This window comes from Triticum urartu, chromosome 1, assembly GCF_003073215.2.
Source record: "Triticum urartu cultivar G1812 chromosome 1, Tu2.1, whole genome shotgun sequence".
In the NCBI taxonomy this organism is placed as follows: Eukaryota; Viridiplantae; Streptophyta; class Magnoliopsida; order Poales; family Poaceae; genus Triticum; species Triticum urartu.
Window position 1 is genome coordinate 504,542,897 of NC_053022.1, and position 24,067 is coordinate 504,566,963.

General features: G+C 48.7%; 3 protein-coding genes across 4 annotated transcripts; 1 reads left to right on the forward strand and 2 right to left on the reverse strand.

The window, feature by feature from the left end:
• The first annotated feature begins 5,222 nt into the window (after positions 1 to 5,222).
• On the forward strand, positions 5,223 to 9,696 carry LOC125523023 (protein ABA AND ROS SENSITIVE 1-like). The gene is made up of 7 exons (XM_048688064.1): positions 5,223 to 5,503; positions 6,021 to 6,120; positions 6,635 to 6,788; positions 7,650 to 8,100; positions 8,927 to 9,002; positions 9,088 to 9,134; positions 9,247 to 9,696. The coding sequence occupies exons 1-7, from the start codon at positions 5,418 to 5,420 to the stop codon at positions 9,431 to 9,433; spliced, it is 1,101 nt and encodes a 366-aa protein (XP_048544021.1). The 5' UTR covers positions 5,223 to 5,417; the 3' UTR covers positions 9,434 to 9,696.
• Positions 9,697 to 17,118: 7,422 nt separating this feature from the next.
• Positions 17,119 to 18,129, reverse strand: LOC125523051 (basic leucine zipper 23-like). Its single transcript, XM_048688091.1, has one exon. The coding sequence runs from the start codon at positions 18,122 to 18,124 to the stop codon at positions 17,441 to 17,443; it is 684 nt and encodes a 227-aa protein (XP_048544048.1). The 5' UTR covers positions 18,125 to 18,129; the 3' UTR covers positions 17,119 to 17,440.
• A 2,414-nt stretch (positions 18,130 to 20,543) lies between these two features.
• Positions 20,544 to 22,468, reverse strand: LOC125523034. Of its 2 annotated transcripts, none has more exons than XM_048688081.1 (7): positions 22,301 to 22,468; positions 21,966 to 22,206; positions 21,723 to 21,788; positions 21,544 to 21,626; positions 21,124 to 21,170; positions 20,917 to 20,995; positions 20,544 to 20,817 (listed from the first exon to the last, which is right to left on the reverse strand). In XM_048688081.1, exons 1-7 carry the CDS (start codon positions 22,361 to 22,363, stop codon positions 20,728 to 20,730), a joined length of 669 nt encoding a protein of 222 aa, XP_048544038.1. In that variant the 5' UTR covers positions 22,364 to 22,468; the 3' UTR covers positions 20,544 to 20,727. The 2 variants fall into 2 exon arrangements, with proteins under 2 accessions (XP_048544038.1, XP_048544030.1); XM_048688073.1 differs by having other exon boundaries at positions 20,544 to 20,834.
• Between the last annotated feature and the right edge of the window lie 1,599 nt (positions 22,469 to 24,067).

The following is a 24,067-nucleotide window of genomic DNA, read 5'->3' on the forward strand; positions in this document are numbered from 1 at the left end:
CTTCAAAAGGAAAATGAGTCACTTTGCGCCAAACAGATCAGTTCAGCTCAGGAAGGATTTAAACCATCATGTCTTAAATGCATTGAGCGTGATAACGCTACTTCTGTTGCTAAATGTTCTACTGCTGCTACTGTTGCAATATCTTCAACTATTGATGTGGTAACTAACCCCTCTGCTGAGGATACCACTTCTATTGCTGATGGTTGAAGACACTGCTTGAAACAGGGATGTACAAAAGTCTCAAAGGGCATCAGACACTATGTGATGTCCTCAAAAGGCAGATCCTGAACCGAAACCCTAGGAAAGAGGGTGTTGGGTTCGAAAGGAAAATGAATGCTGATGCCTCTTACTGGAAACCTGAGCAGTACCTCAAAACCACATGGGTTGCTGCAAAGGAACCTTCAGCGGATCCATCCACTCTATCTGGCTTCACTTGTGCTAATCCCATTGTTATTGATGAATCCTTTGATGCAAACTATAAACTGTTTAAGAATCAGAATGGTGAAGTGTTTGCCAGGTATATTGGTACTAACCGCAGGAATGGACCTCCTATGAAGAAGATCTGGGTGCCGAAAAGGTGTTTGGAGAATCTTCATGTGAATGTCATCATGACACCACAAGTGAAGAAGACAAACCCCAGACCACAGGCTTCATACGGTCCAAAGGCTTCATACAGACAGAGGACTCACCTGAGTCGCACTAACACAAATGTTTTGCAGGGAAACCATACTCAGACCTGTGAATATAAGCGCGTTTCATCAAATCGCCATGTTCATAAGACCAAGAACTATTCTGCTTATTCTTATGAGTACTATTGTCCACCTACAAGACTTTTTGCTAGGGCTCCAAAGCCAAAGTTCTCAGATGCTGCACTTAGACTCATTGCTTCGAAGCCACCCTTGAAGATGTGGGTGGCTAAGAAAGCTTAACTCTCTTTTGCAGGGAAAGGTCTCCAGCCGAAAACCAAAATCGTCTGACACTATTGCTGGGGACCTTAAATATCTTGTAGGGCGCAAGATCAAATGCCCAAATGGTCTTATTATGTACTTTGTTCCTGAATCGCTTGCTACTTTCCCTATCAGTCCTAATCTCGATCTAAGTTTTAATAATCCACTGGTTCGTCAAATGTTTTTGCTTCACAATTCTCTTCGTGAAGCCTATCCCCCTAACTGCACTGTAGGGTACGACACCAGCTGCTTCAGAATGGATTATTGATAGTGGGTGTACAAATCACATGACTGGCAAGCAGAGTTGGAGTTAGAGTACGGCTTTTGTCGTTTGAGAGCAACCTACCTCGAAGCCTTTGAGAGAAAATTCCTTGAGAGGATAAAGCCCTAAACACCCAGAGCCAAAGAGTGTTAGGCATCACTTAAGTCTTCTTGTCTGTGTGATCTGAAGACTTATTACACTTGAGGATTGTGAATCCTCTAGTCGGTTAGGCATCGCGTTCTGAGCATCCAAGAGTCATTGTGGATCGCCGGTGAACGAAGTCTGTGAAGGTTTGGAAGTCTATCTTGAAGACTTACCAGAGTGATTGGGCAAGGACTGGGTGTCCTTAGCTCAAGGGGAATAAGGTGAAGACGAGGTCTTCTGAGTTGAATCTTAGCCTCCCTAACCAGACATACAGTTGTCACAGCAACTGGAACTGGCCCAACAAATCATTGTCTTCAACGAGTCACTGGTTTCGTCCTTCCCTTCCCTTTACTTATTGTTGGTCCTTGTGAAGTCATTGTACGATTGCAACACCATTTGGCTTCACTGAGTGATTACTTGTTCTGATCGGCTTCACAATATCTTCCTACCTGATCCTTACTGCCTAGCTGCTATTAGTCATTGTGCTTTCATTTCATTGAATACTTGACTATGGTTTGCCTACTGTAGTCTACCTTCCGCTGCATGGTAATAGGTTTATTTCTATCGTTTGTCTTCGAAACTTACATGTTTTGAAGACTTTCATAAAAATCGCCTATTCACCCCCCCTCTAGTCGATCACTAGCACTTTCAGAACCCAAAGCTAAGCACTTCTCCCATTGCAAGAAAGATCAATCTAGTAGGCCAAACCAAACTGATAATTCAAAGAGACTTGCAAAGATAACCAATCATACATAAAAGAAATCAGTTCATAGATAGACTTGATCATAAACCCATAATTCATCGGTCTCAACAAACACACCGCAAAAAGAAGATTACATTGAATAGATCTCCACAAGAGAGGGGGAGAACATTGTATTGATATCCAAAAAGAGAGAAGAAGCCATCTAGCTACTAACTATGGACCCGTAGGTCTGAGGTGAACTACTCACACATCATCGGAGGGGCTATGGTGTTGATGTACAAGCCCTCCGTGATCGATGCCCCCTCCGGCGGAGCTCCGAAACAGGCCCCAAGATGGGATCACGTGGATACAGAAAGTTGTGGCGGTGGAATTAGGGTTTTGGCTCCGTATTTGATCATTTGGGGTACGTAGGTATATATAGGAGGGAGGAGTACGTCGGTGGAGCAACAGGGGGCCCACGAGGATGGAGGGCGCACCTGGGGGGTAGGCGCGCCCCTACCTCGTGGCCTCCTCTTTTGTGTCTTGACGTAGGGTCCAAGTCTCCTGGGTCTTGTTCGTTGAGAAAATCACGTTCCCGAAGGTTTCATTCCGTTTAGACTCCGTTTGATATTCCTTTTCTTCGAAACCCTAAAACAGGAAAAAATAGCAATTCTGGGCTGGGCCTCCGGTTAATAGGCTAGTCCCAAAAATAATATAAAAGTGGATAATAAAGCCTAATAATGTCCAAAACAGTAGATAATATAGCATGGAGCAATAAAAAATTATAGATACGTTGGAGACGTATCAGCGTAGATGAGGCGGATCGCGGCGGCGAGCGGGTGATCAAGCCGATCGCGCGCGAGGTCGGGGACGCTGCTCGGTGGAGGCATGGTGGCGGCGGAGTCCGAGATGAAGCCGGCGACGACGGCCGGCGTGGGACGTCGTGCGGACGAGCTTGTCAGCACCAGCACCCGGGCTGCCAAAGCAATGCCGGCACCCGGACAACGAGGCCCGAGCGACCAACGGAGCAACGACGCCCGAGTTGAGGCAGCCTACGCAGCCGTCCCGACGCAGCCGAGGACGATGCCGGCGAGGTAGATCGCCGGGCCGCCGTGCAGACGCGGCGGAGGCGGGTGATGTGGATCGATGGACGGGCCGACGTGCGAGCGACGGCTATGATTGGCCGCCGCATGGCGCGAGGCCACCGGGTCGGGGCGATGCAGGTGTCCCGATCGGAGCAGGGTGGTGACGGCCGACGCAGGGCAACGGGCGGACCGACGCGCGGACGGCGGCTGACCTGGACGGGCCGCCTCGGCGTGCGTGGCCGCTGGGTTGGAGGAGAGGCCGGCTGGTCGCGCCGGGGTCGGAGTAGAGGCGCACGGGGGTCGACGATGGCGGCGGGCGACGCAAACCGATCAAGATTAGATCGGAAAACCAAAAAGAAAAACGCCGATCAAAACGACCGGCGAGAGAGCGAAAAAACCCAAAGCAAGGGCTCGGGAAAAAGACTCTCTAGGGCAGCCGGCCAACACGGCCGGCGGACGAACCCTAGGTACGGGCGGCGCGGCCCCCGGCGGCGGTCATGGAGGCCGACCGCCCCGAGGGCGGCGGCTAGGGTTTAGGATCGACTTGCGATAGATACCATGTTAGAAGTGCATGCTCTAACCAATGCAACCAAAAGACCGATCTGATGGAAAAGACTAGACAACACATTATATGTCAATAAAGTATTTCCGGACGGAGGGAGTACTTCATACCAATTGTGGGTGTAGCTCCCAGAATGGTACCATCCAGAAAACATTTACCTTGGCTTGCAAGACACTTCCACATAAGAATTCTAGAGTTTGCAACAGACGTCGGGCCTACCTCGGTAGCATCACAAGAGCTGAAAGAGTGCAAGTCCTTGAGCCCAAAACCGCCTCTGATTTTGCAAGTTTTCATCTTCTCCCACCATATTCAATGCATTTTATGCTCCTTACCCTGTTGCGACCATCAATAACCACAAATCATGTTACCAGGCTCTTCACACAGACTCTTTGTGAGGTCAAAACATCCCATCACGTAGGTGGGAATTGCTTGTGCAACGGCCTTAAGAAGCTTCTTCCTTTCATCGAGAGAAAACGTTCAATCCACCCTTGTATCCGAGCCCATAACAGTTCCTTATGGTATTCCAAAACATTGTTCTTTGAACTCCCAACATACATTTTGAGCCCCAAATACTTTCCTTCTAAATTTTCCTGCTGTAAAGCGAGCACCCGTAGACTGCTTGTTATCATTCGGTATGTTCCCGCTCAAAAGAATGGACGATTTATCTCGATTTGCCACTTGCCCAGAACCTACTCATTTATTGGTAAAATTTCATTGATCTCTGCTGCCCCATTTTTGTAGCTTCAAATAAGAGGAGTGAATCATCGCGAACATGAGGTGGGTTATTATAGGGGCCATAGGCGTGATCTGAGTCCCACGCAATCGTCCTGCAACCTCCACCCGATGAAGTAACGCACATAACCTCTCCCCGCACACAATAGAAACATGTACGAGGATATTGGATCCCCTTGACCAAGACCCTGGCATGAGACCACCGTCTCCGTGTATGGTGTGTACACTTTGAACTTATGTGTCACACATCTAATGCATTTGGAGGTCAATCTCACTAATGTTACTTTGGAACCCTAACCGCAACAAAATCCTCTTCAAAAAAACAAACAAACTCCACTTGACGTAGTCGTGACTCGTAAGCTTTGCTTAGGTCAAACGTGAGGGCTGCGAAACGCGCACCACTCGAGCTCTTTTGTTTTAGGACGGGGCATCTCGTAAGCGAGCACGATGTTATCTGAGATAAGCCTCACCGATAAGAATGCACTTTGATTATTTGATATGATCTCCCGCATGATGAACTTTCACCTATTGGCAATGACCTTGGAAACAAGCTTGTGCACAATGTCGCAGAGGCTAACCGGGCAATGACCTTGGAAACAAAGCTTCAAACAAGATGGCCAGATGTTGATCTCTAAGATTTTTTTAGAGCGACCTCAAGTTTATTTCCCGGATGGCGCCGTCCAGATTTTTTCGTGGAACTTGTCCAGCCAGTTGTGCAGGCCCAACTCCCCGGCCTTTCTGCGGTCCGCTCGGCCTGCCCGTCCGTCGCTCAGTGGCCAGTCGCTTTACCCACTTGTGCGGCTCACAAGTTCGGCCCCTCGGGCCCATTTGCCATCCGAGCAGACGCCGTGCTGACTCGTCGTCTCTCTCTCTCGCTGGACCTCGACGTCCGACGCCGCCCCCCGTCGCGAGAGCTAAGAAGGTTCTAGAAGGAAGAGAGGCGAGGCGAAACCGCCACAGCCTCGGCGCCTGGATTCCCGGTCCTACCCCTCCGGCGGCGCGCATGGATCAGAGGAAGGCCCTGTTCCGCGCCAAGCTCCGCGAGGCCAAGGAGAAGCAGGAGAAGCGCATCGACCCCTCGCTCGTCAGGTCCCCTCCCTTCCCCTCCCGCCTCCCTGCTAGAGTGCTGCCTCGGGAGCCCGGATCCCTTCCGCCTACTCGGTTTCCACGGCCGTGATGGTTTGGGCCGGGGCGCGCGTTCGCCTGATGTAACCCTAGCTAGCAAGATGGGGGCGGGCGGCCGGCGCAGGCGTCAGGGGTTCGGTGCGTAGGCCTGAAATTACTGGGTGTTTGGTGCTGTTGTGCGCACTGTGAAACCGGGTTCGCTACTGTGCCTGCTCTCGAGTAGAGGGTGGAACATTGTAGTGTTCTAATTTGATTTCATGGAAGTACCGACTTACAGTTTCCTGCCAAATTCTCTGTGCATTCGAACCTTGTAAAGTCGTATGTTACTCTGGCTCCCTTTCATTACCCCCCTTATCCATTGCTTATTTGCTTAGCTAAATCCGGGTGACTTGAATTTTGAACCAGTTGAGTGTGATCAGCTCATCTGTATGATAATCAAGCAATAGCAGTATCTAATAGCCGGTTGCATTGTCTTCTGCAGGTATAATGAATATGATCAGCCCATCTGTAGGGTCTGCAACGTTACGTTGAAATCCGAAGCACTTTGGCCTGCGCACCAGGTTTCACGGAAACATCATGAGGTAAGCAGAGTAATAAAGCCATGTTAGTGTTTACTGAATAAGGAGAACTGTATGTACGACAGAAACGTGAATGTGGGGATTTCTATGCCGGTCTAGGTCTGTTTTCATATGGAAATTCAAAGTGTTAGCACTCAGTCTCCAGCTTTACTGGGTATGCTGTCATGTTGTTTGGTAGTTATTCTTGATATGAATATATGACCCCATAGCAAATTGGACAACCACTAAGGTTTACTTCAATGCAGTTTATTGATAGAAAAGCTCTGGTGAAGAAACATGTTGGGTATCAATAATAACTCATTTTTCGTGGTTTGCTGATAACCATGGTGTTTCATTTTTTTTCTGTTCATTTCAAGTATAGTTTTGCTACTTACTGTTAAGCTGCATGCTTTTTTCCTGATGAAAAGATTCATCTCATTTATGTATTGTAGCCATCTGACTGGAGTATATTTGCTGCGAAGGTGTCTGTGTACATTCTTTGTGAGCTGTGTTAATTTTTTTCCGATTTATGGTCCAGGCAAAAGCCGCTGCAGCCGCTAAAGTTACACCAGCTGCAGCTCCTCGTGGCAATAATGTCAGTCATGAACGACCAGCTGAGCCTCAGAAAGCAAAATCCTCTCCGATGCCTGCCAATTTTTTTGACAATCAGGGAACGAAAAGGCAAAGTGATGGTGAGAATGCCAAAACGCCCCCCTCCCTCCTCCCCACAAGCTAAAGATTCATAGTGTAAACTGAACTTGGTTAGCCTTGTCTATACTTCATTTGTTTGATTGTATTCTGCTCTGTGTCATCTTCCTTTGTTTGGTTAGTCTAGGTAAATTATCAGTATCATGGCTAAGGAATTGCTCACATCTAATTTCTTGTTTTGGCCTGCCACTGGTTGTCTGTTATGCTTACCATTGATTGTATTCTCACCAAGATAGTCAGATAGCATGTTGTATAGAGCAGTAATAATAGAGCACATTTGGTTCCTGCTAGACCAAGCAATTACCCACCTAACCTTGCTTAGCAAGGTATGCTTTTGTGCTAAAAAACCCTCACTTTGCATTGCAACCTTTATCATACGAGCAAGGAAAAGCTTGCCTATGGAGGCCATCCAGTCAAAGCCTTCATACATGACAGTTTACATTCCTCCTGGCTATACCTAATAACCGTTTTTCTTACAAAATTGCCACTCCCTCCGTCCCAAAGTAAGCGACGCCAACTTTCAACTAACTTTAGTACAAAGTTGTACTGAAGTTAAGACACTTATTTTGGGACAGAGGGGGTATCATTTAAGCAAGAATGATGTTAGAACTAGTAAAGCTGCATGAACACATCCTAATTTCTGGATAGTAAGTACTATCAATATTGTTCTATTTTCTGTAGAGCACTAGAGCTTCCATCTATAGTGAACATTTTATGTATTTTCTGTGAAGATTCCTGCTAGCAGTATTATGTTGTAGTGGCAGCTAAAATGTGCATTTAGCAGTCGTGATGTACCTGAAGGTCTTGTTGACTTGAGTCCTTAATATAACAACTTTGATGGGTAGGTACTGGTTCTGAGGGAAGGTCTGTACGTCATCAAGTGGCTAATGCTCAACCAGCAACCAAAGAAGCAAGTGCAAATAAACCATCTGTCAGGATGGACCAAGCACCCAATAAAGGGAATAAAAGCAGTACCGACGTGAAAGGAATTCTTCCAGGGAATTTTTTTGATTATGCAGAAGAAGATGAAGATGAAGTTCCAACTCCTGCTCCAGCTCCAAAGGAGCCCAATAGGACTTCGGGCAATACCACCAACCCCAATCCCGTGCAGGTGAAAGGTGTCCCAGATGGCTTCTTCGATAGCAGTAACACACAGTCCAGTGAAACCAGTGCATCGTCTCAAGCGGCGAATAATGTGGAAACTGCTCAAGTAAAAGCTCTGCCCGAAGGATTCTTCGATAACAAAGATGCGGATCTCCGCGCACGCGGTATTCAACCTCCAAAAGTTGACATCAAGTAAGGTTTCTTCACTAAGATCTTGCAAGTGTATTGCCTCTCCATAAAAGAATTGCTATTCTTGCAGTCCTGTTGTTTCCACAATAATTAATCTGACTTAATGAAGTTTTGTTAGGATTTAAGGTATGGTTCTAGTCCAAGCTAGCCCTACCAAATATTTGGCTAGCCAAAATTTTGGTTGAGCTTTTGGTTGCCAATGAGACGGCCGACATTGGCAAGAAAAATGAACTAGATTAGACAAAGAGACATTGACATGCCAAAACAATGGTAACCAATCAAACCAAAGCCAAATTTTTGGTCAGGACTAAAAAATTGGTAGCATGAGTATTGGCCACCATCCAAACATACCCTTATAGGCCTTTGTTTGGATGTGTAAGGAGCCTTTTATGACCTTAGCTAGCTTCACTCTACTGTTACAGAATAATGAGGTCCTAAATAAGCCATGTTACTTCTACAACCATGTTGCATTTTTGCACAGGTGCTGTCAAGTTACAAAACTGTAGAGTCTGGAAGGGTCAATAATCATTGTTTTCTGCTCTTGTGCTTGCTGTTGGAAAGCTTCTGTACCATAAACTCTTCTGTTTTTAAATGGATGGATGGGTAGGACTCCTGCCATTTTGCTAAAAACAATGCTTTTATGCTTAGTTTTTTGCGTTGTCTTGTCTGTGCAATTCTGCATTTCCTCTGTTGTTTCCATGCATTTTTTCCTCTTATGTTTGTAATAAAAGTTGCTTCTTTGGATCTTTACGTAAGATCTGTATTCAGTTCGACTTGAATTTTTCTGTGACTGATATTCTCATCTGAAACATGTTAAACTTCTGCGCAGCGATGCATACAAAGAATTTGAAAAGGAAATTCAGGAAGACCTCCAGGAAGTTGATGACCGCCTCGAAGAAGAGGAGGTTAGGTTAACCTCTCTACATTATTACCTTGCACGTATTGTTGTGCACTGCTGATATTAGCGAATTTTGTGCGCGTGCCTTGTAGATTGATGCTGCTGCTGAGAGGGAAGAGTACTTGACCTTAGAGCAAGAGTATGTTCCTTTCTACATATTGTTCTGTTCATATACCCATGCTTAGCAAAGTGAAGATTTTCTTTTTTATTTTCTGTCGTCAACTCATCATGCATTATTTATCTGTGCACAGGGAGTACAGGCAGCGAGTAGATATGCTGAAGAAACAGCTCACCGAGTCAAAAGCCGCACGGACTGCTAAGGCGAACAGCAAACCCATCGGCATGGACACGGATTCCAGCGCCAGCGACTCATCGAGCGACGACGAAGAAGACGGCACAGATTTTGCTGTTGACTGGAGAGCGCAGTATATGAAATGATGTAGATAGAGATTGCTCGCTACCGTGAACAAGAAGTCGGTTCTCCAGATTTTGCATGAAGAGAGGTCTTTCTCCGTTCCTGTCCTTTTACTTTGAAAACGCACAAGCGACTTTTGAACTAACGCGACGAGACCTGTGATGGTTACTCATTAATGTGAATAGTCCCTAGTCTTAAGTACTGACAAATTCCCTCTGCCTGATTGTAGCGAATTATTATTTTCCCAAGGAAATGAGTAAAACAACCAAGAACTATTATATGTTTTTGGGACTTTGTAACCCTTTTATTTCTTTGTCTGAGAAATAGACATTGTAACCTTTCGTTCAACCCCTATACCTTGGACAGGGACCCGTCTGTGATAGTCCTCGTGTGATGTTGATGCGTGCGGCCAGTGTTGATCCATGCCAAAAGTTTGCCTCAAATTACATGTGAGCAAATGATTTCCTTGTGCTCAACCAACTTTTTGAAGCCTAATTTGGAATGTGGAGATTTACAAGATCTCTATTAGAAGTTGATTGCTCTGCCAAGTTAGTCTCACAGTGGCATTCCAAAGGTTGCCAATGAAATTTCACGCGCCTTCACCTCATTGTGGTGAGATGTAGCTTAAGAAAAATACCGTCCCCATCAGCGGAGACGTGCGCAGTTCGCGCAAAACAACGTCAGGATTGCCAACTGCCTAGATAATCCATAGACCCCCCGCCAGCGAAAGATTAACATAACAACCCACGGATGGAGCTGAAAACGGCATGGGGCATCTTTTATGTTTAATCATGTAGCGTGCACGAATGAAATCTGAGTTGCAATTGAGAATGAAATCTGAGTTGCAATTGAGAACAAGAGGACTCGCGACAATAGCAAATATCAATATACTTGTCGAGATGAAAGGGAGTGGCTGGCCAATGACCAGCCTGCAGCTTCCGGAGCTGTCAATGATGAATGCATATCATTACATTAGCTTAATAATGTGAAAGAACAAGTGTTCAGCTCAATTCAGACTTCGCTTTCAGGGAAAAATAAATGGCAAATGCTGCTTTAGATGGTGGTGCAGCTGTTGATGGACTTGGCATTGCAACAGTGCATACCAGGTTCAAACCCTGATTGACGGCGATGCATCCTTGCTTTTTCAAAAGGGTACATGTGGACTTGTGACAGGGCAAAACGTCGGATCAAAGTACATTCCCTGTGCTTGGCTGGGAGTCGGTCAGGGATCTGCCATGGCCAACTTGCTCGGACAGAGTAAACCCTGGATGGCGCCTCTCCCAAATGATCCACCGCGTCGCGGTCGGAACGGAATAGAATGTGCGATAACTGATAAAGCTAGAAAGCGTCAGATGCGCTTCTCTATTCCATTCTTATGGCTCCTGGGCTAGGGTTCCTCCCCACCACTCCCTCCTGCCGCCGCCGGCCGCCGGCCGCCCTTCCCTCCCGCCGCGGCCGACTACCGCTCACTCGCGCCCCCGTCCTGCCTCCCTCCCCCGCGCCGCCTCCCCGAGCAAGGCGACTGGGGGCTTCTCCTCGTTCCTCGTCCAGCGCCTCCATCGCCCTCCCTCCTCCCGCCGCCGCCGGAGGGCGCCGCCAGGCCTTGCTCGCGTGGTGCGGCTGGCGACGGCGGGCCTGTCCTTCCTCGCGCGTTGACCGCCCTGCTCGGGCGGTGGTGGCCGGCTGTGGTGTGGCAAGGCGGCGGTGATGCCGCATGCCACGGTGGCCCTCGATGCGGCGGCGCGGCCGTTGGTCGTGGGGTGACACGGTGACGCTGTTGGCTGGCGGCGCCCGCCGAGCCCAGATCTTGGCCCGTTTGGGCCCCATCTGGGTTGGGTCGGGCCGGTGGCACGGCGCTCGACGGCGTCGCTTCCTGGTGGCAGTGGCGAGGCGGCGACGAGTACTTCGTTGGTTTGCGTGTTGCAGCGCGGTGACAGGGACTGTCCGGGCCCACGTGGGCCCGACCAGGCCGTAGGGTCCAGCAAGTCCTCGTCGCCGCGTCCGGTCGGCTTCGCTCTTGCGATGGAGGCTGTTCCCTCCCACCGGTCGAGTAGTGCCCGCCCTCGTGGCCGTTGTCTCCTTTCCCTCTTCAGGCCTCGTGTTGGCAGCTCCAGAGAGATGGCGAGTGTAACACCCCGGATGTAACTTTCCCAATTTGTAGTCCAACTCTTGCCGTTTCCGGCGTTAAGTTATATTTATTTCCTCGGGTTCGGGTTTTGTCTCCGTGTGTTGTTGTCGTTGTCATGCATCTCATATCATGTCATCATGTGCATTGCATTTGCATACGTGTTCGTCTCATGCATTCGAGCATTTTCCCCGTTGTCCGATTTGCATTCCGGCGCTTCGTTCTCCTCCGGTGGCCATTTCTACCTTTCTTTCGTGTGTGGGGATTAAACATTTCTGGATTGGACCGAGACTTGCCAAGCGGCCTTGGTTTACTACCGGTAGACCGCCTGCCAAGTTTCGTACCATTTGGACTTCGTTTGATACTCCAACGGTTAACCGAGGGACCGAAAAGGCCTCGTGTGGTTGCAGCCCAACACCCCTCCAATTTGGCCCAAAACCCACCAAACTCTGCTCCATGCCCTAGAGCGTTCGATCACGATCGCGTGGCCGAAAACCGCACCTCATTTGGACTCTCCTATCTCCTCCTATGCCTATATATACACCCCCCATTCCAAATTTCGGATCTCTCCCTCTCCCCGAAACCCTAAATCCCTCTCCGCCGCGCCGGACGTGTCCGACCCGACGCCCGCCGCCGCCCGCAGCCAGTGGCTCGCCGCCACGTGGCATCGCCACCTCGCCGCCGCCGCGGCCCGGGAGGCCCAGATCGGGCCCCCGCGAGCCCGAGCCGCCCCCGCGCCTCCTCGCCTCGGTCGCCGCCGCCTCCCTCAGCTCCGGTGGGCGCCGCCGCCGCGGGCCACCACCGCCGCCGCCGCCGCGCGCCACCGCGCCGGCCGCCGCCTCCTCCTCCGTCCGGCCGCTCCGGCCTCCTCCGACCTCCCCGGCGCCGCCTCGGTCTTCTTCCTCTCCGACGAACCTCGACTTCCGTGCTCCAGTGAACAGTGTGCGCCGGCGAGCCTCGGGAAGCGTGCAGATCTGAGATCTGAAATTTGACGATTGACTTTTCTCCTCCGAACCCTAATTTTTGTGCTAACTTTGACCGGCTATATCTCCGCATCCGTAGCTCCGTTTTGGACATATAGTATATCAAAATGTTCGCCTCGACGAGCACATCATTTCATTCCATTGCATCATTTTCATTTGAGTTCATCCTAATGCCCGAAATGCTGTGAGAAGAGGGCTTCGTGAGTTAATTGTCAGATCTGCTAGTTCATCTTAGACATTTGTCATTTTTGCCATGATTAATGTGTGCATGCTATGCCCGTGAGTTCTACATATGTTTTGTTAAGGATTTTGTTATCTTTCCAGAGGTGCCACCCATGCATTTTTGTGATGTGTGTGGTGACTTGTGCAAGCTTGCAAAGTGAGGCACCCGGTAATTCTGTTTTCAGGGACTTAGTGATTTCACTAAGTCCTGGGATTGTTTAGTTCACGATGCCATATGTTCTTATTGTTTCCTAGTGATTCGTGCCTCTTTTGAGGATGATAAGTAAGGGAGTTTTGTTAATCTTGTAGTGCTCTATCCATCCATGTATTTGTTTGCAATTATGGAGCACCCTAGCATGAGTCAATCAAGCTCTACTTTTGCTTCGTTGTGAATCTGGGCAGATCGTCAACTTGTTTGCGATTTTGCCGATGTTATTGTAGTTGATCCGTGCATGCTATGCTATTGTTCTTGCCATGTCTAGCTTGTATTTTGTGCCTTCTTGATGGATGTATGCTTGTCTTGCCATGACTTGCACCGTAGTGAGTGCATCGAGCTCGTAAACATGCCTTCGTGAGTTATGTTTCAGCATGTCCTAGTTTTCACTAAGTCTGAAAACTGATTATATTTTTGCTATGTTCGTGTGCTTGTTAGTATATTTTGTGATCCCTTTTGGCTCAAGGTCACTAAGGGACTTTTGTTAAGCTTGTTGAGTAGCTCCATGCCATGTCTTTCTTTGTCATGTTCAAGTCCTGTAGCATGTTGTTTTGTTGCTCCGAAGAGGGCTATATGATCTGAAATTCCAGACAAGTGTTAATTTCACTAAGTCTGAGATCTGTTTACCATTTGCGTTTTTGCCATGCTTGTTTGAACCTGTTAATGGATGATTTGGCCGTAGCTCAGTGCTAGACTTTTGTTAAGCATCTTGTGTGCATCCCTGCCATGTATTTTGTTGTCATGTTTGGGTGTTGTAGCATGTTCATCTCATTGCATTTAGATGCCTACTTGCTGTAAATCGCAGACCGGTGTCATTTTTGAATCGCTTACCTTTTCCAAACCGTAACTCCGATTCCGGCGTTCTTTATATCGTTTTCAAGCGATTTCATCTCATCTTTCCAGTGGCACCCTTGGAATTCCAAGTTGAGGCCAGGTTCATGCATTTCCTGTCATATCTTGCATTTTTGTATCCCGCATCGCATCCCGCATAGCATATTATCATTTCATCATATTGCTTGGTCTTGCACGTGGTTGATTGTATCCTTGTTGCTTGTTTGTCTTGTTGGGTAGAGCCGGGAGACGAGTTCGCTAACGAGGAGCCCGTTGAGTTTGCTTTTGAGAATCCAGTCAACTCTGACAACTGTGCAGGCAAGATGATCATACCCTCGAAATTACTACTATCTTTGCTATGCTAGTTTGCTCGCTCTTTTGCTATGCCATTGCTACGATGCCTACCACTTGCTTGCAAGCCTCCTAAATTGCCATGTCAAACCTCTAACCCACCATTGTCCTAGCAAACCGTTGATTGGCTATGTTACCGCTTTGCTCAGCCCCTCTTATAGCGTTGCTAGTTGCAGGTGAAGATTGGAGGCCGTTCCTTGTTGGAACCTTTATTTACTTGTTGGGATATCATTATATTGCTATGTTATCTTAATGCATTTGTATACTTGGTAAAGGGTGGAAGGCTCGGCCTCTCGCCTAGTGTTTTGTTCCACTCTTGCCGCCCTAGTTTCCGTCATATCGGTGTTATGTTCCCGGATTTTTGCGTTTTTTACGCGGTTGGGTTATAATAAGAACCCCTTGATAGTTCGCCTTGATTAAAGCTTTTCCAGCAATGCCCAACATTGGTCTTACTATTCGCCACCTAGCCTCTTTTTCCCTTGGGTTACCGGAGCCCAAGGGTCATCTTATTTTAACCCCCCCGGGCCAGTGCTCCTCTGAGTGTTGGTCCGACCAAGTAGACTGCGGGGCCACCTCGGGGCAACTTGAGGGTTGGTTTTACTCGTAGAATGTCTCATCTGAGTGTGCCCTGAGAAAGAGATATGTGCAGCTCCTATCGGGATTTGTCGGCACATTCGGGCGGTGTTGCTGGTCTTGTTTTAACCTGTCGAAGTGTCTTGAGTTACCGAGATACCGAGTCTGATCGGAACGTCTTGGGAGGAGGTCTATTCATTCGTTGACCGTGAGAGCTTGTCATGGGCTAAGTTGGGACTCCCCTGCAGGGATTGAACTTTCGAAAGCCGTGCCCACGGTTATGGGCAGATGGGAATTTGTTAATGTCCGGTTGTAGATAACTTGAACCTTAATTAATTAAAATGAACCAACTGAGTGTGTTACCGTGATGGCTCTTCTCGGCGGAGTCCGGGAAGTGGACACGGTGTTGGAGTAATGTTTGCGCAGGTTGTTCTCTAGCTTCCCGCTCATGCTTTGCCTCCTCTTCTCGCTCTCTTTTGCGAATAAGTTAGCCACCACACTTGCTAGTCGCTTACTGCAGCTCCACTTACATTTTACCTTGCCAAACCTATAAGCTTAAATAGTCTTGATCGCGAGGGTGCGAGATTGCTGAGTCCCTGTGGCTCACAGATTACTATTACACCAGATGTAGGGCCTGATGATACCGCTCCAGGAGACGCGTATGAGCTCAAGTGGGAGTTCGACGAAGACTCTCAACGATACTATGTTTCCTTTCCCGATGATCAGTAGTGGTGCCCAGTTGGGGGTGATCGGGACCGTGTCGCATGTTGGGTTCTCTTTTATTTTGGTGCCGTAGTCGGGCCTTGAGTGTATGGATGATGTAATGTTATTAATGTACTTGATTGACATGGCGAGTGTAAGCCAACTATGTTATCTCCCCTTTTATTATTATTACATGGGATGTTGTGAAGATTGCCTAACTTGCGACATATGCCTTCAATGCGATTATGTCTCTAAGTCGTGCCTCGACACGTGGGAGCTATAGTCGCATCGAGGGTGTTACAGCGAGGGTGGTTCGGTAACTGTGGTGGCACATGCTGGTGGGCGGCTCTGTGGGTGATGCACTACGAAGTGTCTGGAGTGGTGGTGGTGGTGGTTGTGGATCGGGAGAAATCCCTGTCGGCCTGTCGGCACCGATGCGATGACGCCCACGGGCGCCGTCGGACCTTCCTGAGGGGCATTGGGTATATCCCTTCCCCACTATTCCTCGCGTACCGGGGAAACCCTAGAACTTGTTCGGGCAACAGCGGCGGCATCGTCGCATTCCTTTTTAAAGGTGTTTCTTGGTGCACGGCGCTTCGGGATACTGGGAGCGTGGTGGTACTTCTTCGGAGGATGCAGCGGTTGCCGGTCTTCCTTTCTTCGTTGATCTGCCGGTGTCGGCATTTATTTCTTTTTCTTCTTCTTGTTTTTCTTTTGAGCTTTTCTGTGCTGCGGCCCTAACGAGCTGAATGTATCGGGTGTTTGTTTTATAATATAAGGCGGGGAAAAACCCTTTATCGTCAATATTCCATTCTTACACTCCCCAAAAAATTGGTTCAAAAGTTTGCCTCTTGAATCCTACTCTACAAAATTTCAAACCCGGCCTCCTCTGCGTGTGGTCATGCACCGAACGTTCTTAACGGCATCGATTGGTGCACACAGCCTTGTGTCATTGCAAAGTATCAGGAAGCGGTGCTCAAGTTACATGAGAAGCTACTACTTCCTTCGTTTTTAAATATAAGTTTTATTAGAGATTCTAATATCCGTATGTAGTTCATATTCAAATCTCTAAAAAGATTTATACGTAGGAATGGAGGGAGTAGTAGTGAACAGCAAGCATATAGTGCACTGATCACAGCCATGTCAAGTGCCAAACATTTCTGCATCATTAGCACTACCAGCTCTTGTTCACAGGAAAAATGCAGGGAGCTCTCTTTCAGAAAAAGAAAGGGGAAAATGAACCAGAGGCAGTGCATTTTATCAGTACCACCGCCCCGTCTGATTGTCCGAATGCTAACCTGAATGGCACCTTTCCCAGATGATCCATTACATCGCCGTCGGAAAGAAATAATGGCGTCTCTGAATGGCGTCGCAAAAAAGAAAAATGTAGTGAAGCTAGAAAGATTCAGATGCTATTCCGTTGTTATATTTGCCAACAAGAAAAAGGAAAAGGAGAGGTTGAAAAGTGCGCCTCTTGAATTATACTCCACAAAATATTAAGCCCCGCATTTCCATACTTATACCGAGCATTCTTAATCCCATTGGTTAGATCATTATCTCTATCTGCACCAGGAAATACGAAAGCAGACAATGTACAAAAACAGCACTCCGTTTTGCTTGAGGCTTGTATCATCAGGTTATGTGTGGAAGAACTTTTCTGGATCGATGCTAAAGTTAACTAAGAAATTGATATGGAACAACGAGAAAGAACCGAAGACGGTGCATTTTTTTATCAGTATCATGGTCCCATCCGATTGCCTGAATACTAACGAACCCAAACCGGAGGTTCAGAGATCAAGCGTATATTGGCATTACAATTTTGTACCAGAACACATCCTCCTGAGTATAACTGTAACCTCCTTCTATTGCTATTATATATGAGTATAAGCATAGTATCAAAACATAAGAACATCATATCAGTTATACTCACTGATCGCCCTTTCATTCCATGAGAGTGTGTTTTCACCAAAAATGTAAAACAACTCTCATGCAACAACTGCCGAAACAATCCTTGATCACATTCATAGATTCAGCTAGGGAAGCAGCAGAGCTCAACGACATCCATGGAACGCACCGGTTGTTCCGGAGCATCGATCTCCCGCGACGCGCCGCCATTGCCATTGCCGTCTTCATCGAACCTGTAATCCGCAGCCGCCGGCCCGGAGCTGTCCTCCCAGCAGGCGCCACCGACCTCAGAGTTGCCATTGTTGAAGCAGAGGGTCGGGTCGGCGCACGCCACGGAGCCGACGCTGCACTGCTTCTGGAACGGGAACGCGCCGGCGGCCTCCGCGTCGATCTTGGCCCGGACGTCGAAGAGGAGGCCCCTCAGCCGCGCCACCTCGGCCTCAAGCGTGGCGTGGCCCTGCAGCCGGCGCTGGAGCTGCTGGTTGGCGGCGCGCAGCTGCTTGACCTCCTCCTCCAGGAACGCGGCGTGCGCCTTCTTCTTCTCCCGGTACTTGCGCACGGCCTCCCGGTTCCCCAGCGGCCGGCGGGGCCGCGCCGCGTCGTCGTCCTCGCTGCCGGCGGCGAAGAGCTGGTGGGTGTGGGTGTGCAGGCAGGTGTGCGTGTGCGTGGCGGCCGACGGGCCCGGAGGGTTGCAGGTGTGCGTGTGGGTGCAGGTCGCGGCGGCGTCGCCCAGGAGGTCGCTGAAGGCGCCGGGCATCTCCGGGTGCGGGAAGAGGAATTGGCTCGGGAGGTCCACCCCGTCATCCATTTGTGCCAGAATTATGCCAAGAAACAATCACTTTGTGTGCAGTCAGTGGGCAAGTTGCACAGCAGAGTCGCCCGGCCCGGAAAAGAAATTGGAATCAAGAACAGAGTATGTCGGACGACAGCAGCAGCAGTCTCCGGCGAAAATGGCGAGCTGCTCTGGAATCGGAGGAACACAGCTAACGGCCGGAGGTTGGACTGCGAGATTGAAGGGGCGGAAGGACGGCAGAAGCGAAGCCTCTATAACGACGAAAAGTTCAGGCGGAAGCTGGAAACCCCACGAGGGATATAGCAAGAAGAACCAAACTGGAGATAAAGAAAGCGGGAGGAATCCGGCATCAAAATCCCATCTCGGGGTCCGGGGAGCGATATGGAAACGGAATCGATCAATCGACGGACCGGCCTCTCCTCTCCGCTCACGGCACCGAGCTGCGCCTTGCAGGGTGCTTGGCTTTCCCTTTTCGCCGGCCGGCCTTTCCCTCTCTCGTCTCGCCGCCGATCTTTTTGGCGATGGTGGGGAGAATCTTGGAAAGAGGGGCGGAGGAGATGGAGGGCGACGTGATTGGATTGGAGTGGGAAAGGAGGGTGGGGGGAGAGGGAGGGGAGGGACGATCCCCTGGTTCTTGCCGGTGCTGGGAGGTTTTCGTTTGCGAAAAGACGCGATTTTGCGTTGATTTTTTCTGCTGGCTGTTGTTTCGAGCTGCCGCCACTTGGCCGGGCTTGTGTCATCTAGTTGGACCTTTTGCGCTTTAGAAATCGTTGTCAGCTTGACTATATGTCCCTCCTCCCTCTCTAACAGTGAAATGCCTATTAGCCCATAAACTAACGGTGGATGAACTAAATTGACGGTGGATAAACAATTCAGTTCATGAACTAAAAAATCACACAGTTTATAGTCTATTAACTGGTTTATTAAGTGTACCGCTTTGGTAAAAAAAAAGGTCGTTGCTGTAATTTCTTGTCGGACACGTGTGTATGTAAAGGATGGCACCCATGAAAGTTGTTTCTATGGGGGTGGTTTCTGCAAATGACCAAAGCAAATCGTTGTCCGCTTGACTCTGTCCCTCTTTTCTCCATAATCTTCCACGGCCTTGTATAATGTTCAGTAAAATAAGCCGATTATCTTAGGCATTGGTGCTTATCTCGACAGGATAAGTGTCTAATTAAGTGTCTATCCTCAACAAATAAGCATTGATTTTTAAGAGGAGACTGTTTCTCTAAGCACCTTCTCTAAACACCATACATTATACAAGCCCTAATAAGAGTGAAATGCTTAGTTACTCCACGTTCCATAAACTCACACAAAAGCACACTTTAGTTCATTAACTTAAAAACTGCACACTTTAGTCTACTAATTGGTTTAAGTGTACCATTTTAGTTAAAAAAAGAAGTTTAGGGTTTAACTTGTCTCTAAAAGTTATGCAAAATGACCAAAGCTAAAAATTTCATGTTCTTTACCCAACTCCTCCGACCAACTCTCGCTGGTTCATCACTTTGTTGGCGTGGTACTGGGCACCAAGGAATCGCGCGCTCGTGGGATTTTAGTTGGTTGGCGTGGAGGAACACCTCTTGAGGGAGGTGAGTATTTCAAAGTCACATGGGCATCCATGGGGATGGGGATTGAGCCGACGACCTCTAGGTCCGCACCCGCATCTCATGGTGCCCAACACCCACTTGGTCGCCCATGGTTACCACCCACGCACTTTGAGCCACATGCTAGCGCACTCCATTGAGCTTACCCACCTCCCCAGCCTCGACAAGTGCGCGTGGCCTGTTGATCGGGTAACCCCAATGAGGCCTTGATAATCGATATTGCAAAAGCGGCGAGAGTGCATAGGCAACCCCAGGTACCTTCTAGGGAAGGAAGCAATCTTGGCGGCGAATTCAGAGAGGATGTCATGTAGATCCATGTCGTGGCAACAAATGGGGAAGATCTCAGACTTTGATAGGTTAGTGACCAGACTGCTCACATCACCAAGGGCCAAAAGGATGGAGGAGATCGCATTGAGCTCTTCCTTGCTCGGGTTGGCAAAAATACCAACATCGTCCGTGAAGAGGGAAATCCAGCAAGATGCAGTCCATGCACAAATGGGTTTCCGATCCTCAGGTCCTGGAGCATTGGAAGAGGAGAGAGCGAACACCGCATCCTTGATCTCCTGCTCATAAAATAGACTTCAAGGTTTGAGAGGTCATGGACCAGGATGGCCAAGATGTCCTAGTTCAGGCCAACCTTCCTCCCAAAGGTATGATGTGGTGTAGATAGATAGATTTGCCATGTATGGTTGTGAATCCACGGGCTGCTGGAGACAATTTTCGGTTGATGACAAATTTGTTTTTATGGCACTCGATCACATGAGCATCCTAAGAAAGAAAGAAGACGTGATTGAATCATCACTTGCCGAACTCGGTGGGGTTGCGGTTGGTAAAAAGAAACCGAGAATCGTGGAAAGATCGTTCAATTGGTGGGGCCATGGGAGGGAGACGAATGACTTACAAACTCTCCTTTAATAGTAGAGATAACTGCAGAATTACTTATGCACACAAGCTCGTCGTGGGTTTCCGTGGGTTTTGTGATATAATCAATTGTTCCAAAGTTCACTTGCCAGCTCAGCTGCCCGTTTGCTTTGGAGCCGAGACGAATAACTGTCCAATCGCTTCCAGCGGAGAGACGTCCCAACTCTCTGCGTGCCTAACGACCTGAAACGTAGTGCAACCTTTGAAATCTGAATGATAGTGTGAAATAAGGGATGGATGAAATGAGTTTACATGGTTTATTTTATCCCCCTTAATTACTACCTTATATTCTTCATCTAAATCGTATGTTGTGTTCCCTCTTATGGCGATGAGGGGCTTCCACGGGAGCTTCAAATACGTCCTGAAAGTAGTGCAGAAACATTAGCCTCAAAAGCCAAAGGTAAAAAATAATGGTCATGATCAGAAGGAACAAAGACATATCTAGTAATGTATTCCGTGATGGATCATAATGTGATGTCGATGAGGCACCTTAATGTCCATGTTGCTATGATAAACTTTGTGTCGACCCTCGAACCCTGCATTCATGATTTTCAGGAGTGCAGAGAGTAGTGAAAAAGCGCGTGCTAAACAAACTTTGGTGTAAGCCACATACCATGAGAAACTTCACAAATGCCAACATTAACCAAACAAGAAGATAGTTTTATGTTTATAGTTTAGCACAAATGAGAAGTACTTAAAAAACGAGACACATATTTGATACTCCCTCTGTAAACTAATATAAGTGTTTAGACACTAAACACTCTTATATTAGTTTACAGAGGGAGTACATCACAATTCCTTTTGCAGTTTATTAACTGGTACTACCTCTGTTCTTATATTTAGAAACGGAGAATGTACAATATAATTAGGCAAAGCGAAACTGCATGGGAAGGCAAAAAAAATACTTACCTTGTCTATGTTTTCAAGTTGGAGCGAAGGGCTGTCGAAGAAGGGCACTAACAAATCCAGATTCTGGGCGTATCTAGACCTTCCTACGGAGTACAATGGTATACGAAAGTTAGTTCTTGGCAGATAAGGGTGCATCGATCTAGGTACTATTCTAGTGTTATTTGCATTTTTTTGCATACCACGGAACTTTATCGTCGGGTCTTCAAACAAGCAATCTTCAGCATATATGCCCAGAGTGAAGTTCCCTGAAATCGATACAGTATTGAGCACATTGGCTACTCAAATGCCACAAAAATCAAAAGACAATTGCTCTGAATGTGCAAATTAACTTGCTTCAGTTTCCTTTGACTGTCACACGCATTGAAAAGAAGAAAAAAAATGCTAATGCAAATCATTCAGTGTCCATACTGCAGAGCACGTACCAGTAAGGAAATAAGCACGCCGGTAGTCGGCTTCAAGAACAGCCACCACGTCGTCGACGCTGCGAAGCGACTCCGACTCTGCGTCGACGGCTTCGACAGCTTGCCTTGGCTTCTTGGGAGAGAGGGCCCTGATGAGCTCAGTGACGGCGCTGACCGCCGCCCTGACGACCGGCGATGCGTCGTCATCGCCGCTTCCGGGCGAGCCGGAGCCGCACCTGACGCCGAGGAGGAGGCGATGGTTCTGCAGGAAGACGGTGAGGGGGAGGAGAGGATACAACCAGGAGGGAATCAAGCAAAGATGGGCAGCGATTGCTTAGAGGTTCAGCGATAATCACCTTGGCGAAGGAGAGGCGAGGAGATGGAAGGGGGGACGGTCTGGCAGTCAGGCTCGGCGCCATTAGCGGCTCACAAGGATTGTCGCATGATCACATCCGGTTGGGTGCGGCCTTCCAAGCGACACGCCACTTGGCATTCTTTGCTCAACACGCCACTTGGCATTCTTTGCTCCGTTGTCTCCGTCAGTGTTCCATTTCCTGGTAAACAGCTGCCGCACAAATCTTTTTGTGACGTGACACAAAAAATCTCATGGGAACCACTCAATGTTTCACTGACTAGACTATGTTCTCAACTTTTACTTCTTGCTCCGGTTACTGAAAAAGGCTTTTGTCCTGCTTTATAAATAAAACAAACCACCAAGCACAAAGTCAACATGGTACCATCCGAACAACACACACAACGCCACCGCAGGCAAGGTCCAACACATACGCGCACAAACAATACACAAGGTTCAGCTGTGGGCACAACACAACAAGCCCAACACAGAAATGAAGCACGCACAACACATAAACGGTGGTGGCGGCGAGGTAGAGAAGATCTAATCCGGCTCTGGTGGTGGTGGGGGAAGCGGAGGAGCCATCCGAAGAGCCATCGCGCGAAGCTGGGTGATGATGGAGGTGATGGCGTCTATCTCCCTGGGGCGGCTAAGCGGCCGCCAAAGCTGCAAGTAACCAGACCATTTGAACAAAGCGTTAGTAGCGCGACAAAGAGGGACATGCTGAATCACAAGCTTATTCCTAATAGTCCACAGCGTCCAGGCTAGCACACCGATGGTCAACCACCCAATGTGACGAGACGCGGGTGGTAACGCCTGAAGTTCGGCGAAGAGAGCGGGAAAGTTGTTGTGGTCCCAGCTTCCACCCAGTAATTCGCGGAAACAGCTCCAGAGGAACTGCGCGGGCACACAGTTGAAGAATATATGGTTCGTATCCTCTTCAGGCCCGCAGAGCGGGCACCGCCCATCACTAGGGCCGTTGCGTTTCAGGACCTCTGCCGGGCGGAAGGCAGTCGCGAATCCATTGCCATAAGAAGATCCTAATCTTTAAGGGGAGCCGGATTGCCAAGATGGTGGTGAGAGCCTCAGGACCCGGCGAAGGGGCTATAGCCTGGTAGAGAGATTTAGAGGAGAATTGCCCAGATGGCTCTAGCCGCCACCTGGTGCGGTCCTCTTCTATCTTCGGATCCGGCTCGTGCAAAGCAATGCAGTCGAGCAGGTCCTGCCACGTAGCATTCTCTACCGGCCCAAATGGTCTCCGGAACGCGAGATGCCCTAATTAAGTCAATAAGGGCCACCGCGACAGAAATTCGCGGATCTACCGCGATGGAGAACAGGTCAGGGAAGCGAGCTGCGAAGGGGTGTCCCCATCCCATCTATCGAACCAGAACAGTGTGGCGGTGCCAGATCCAACCGCAATCGAGGTCCCGATGCCGAGGATTGGGAGGAGTTGTATGATGGATTGCCAGAACTGGGAGCCATCGAACCGCTGGCAGAAGGCGAGTGGCTGACCACGGAGGTATTTCTGCTGGATGATGCGAAGCCACAAGCCACCCTCTTCGTTCGCAATCCTCCAAAGCCACCTAGTCAGGAGAGCAATGTTCATGCGTTTGGAGGACATGATCCCGAGTCCGCCCATCGCGAGGTTTACAGATCTCCGACCACGGAACCATGTGGTACTTCTGCTTATCGCCCTCGCCAGCCCAGAAGAAGCGCCCTTAGACTATGGCAATCTCATGGTGCAGAGTCTTAGGCAGGCTATAGAAGCTCA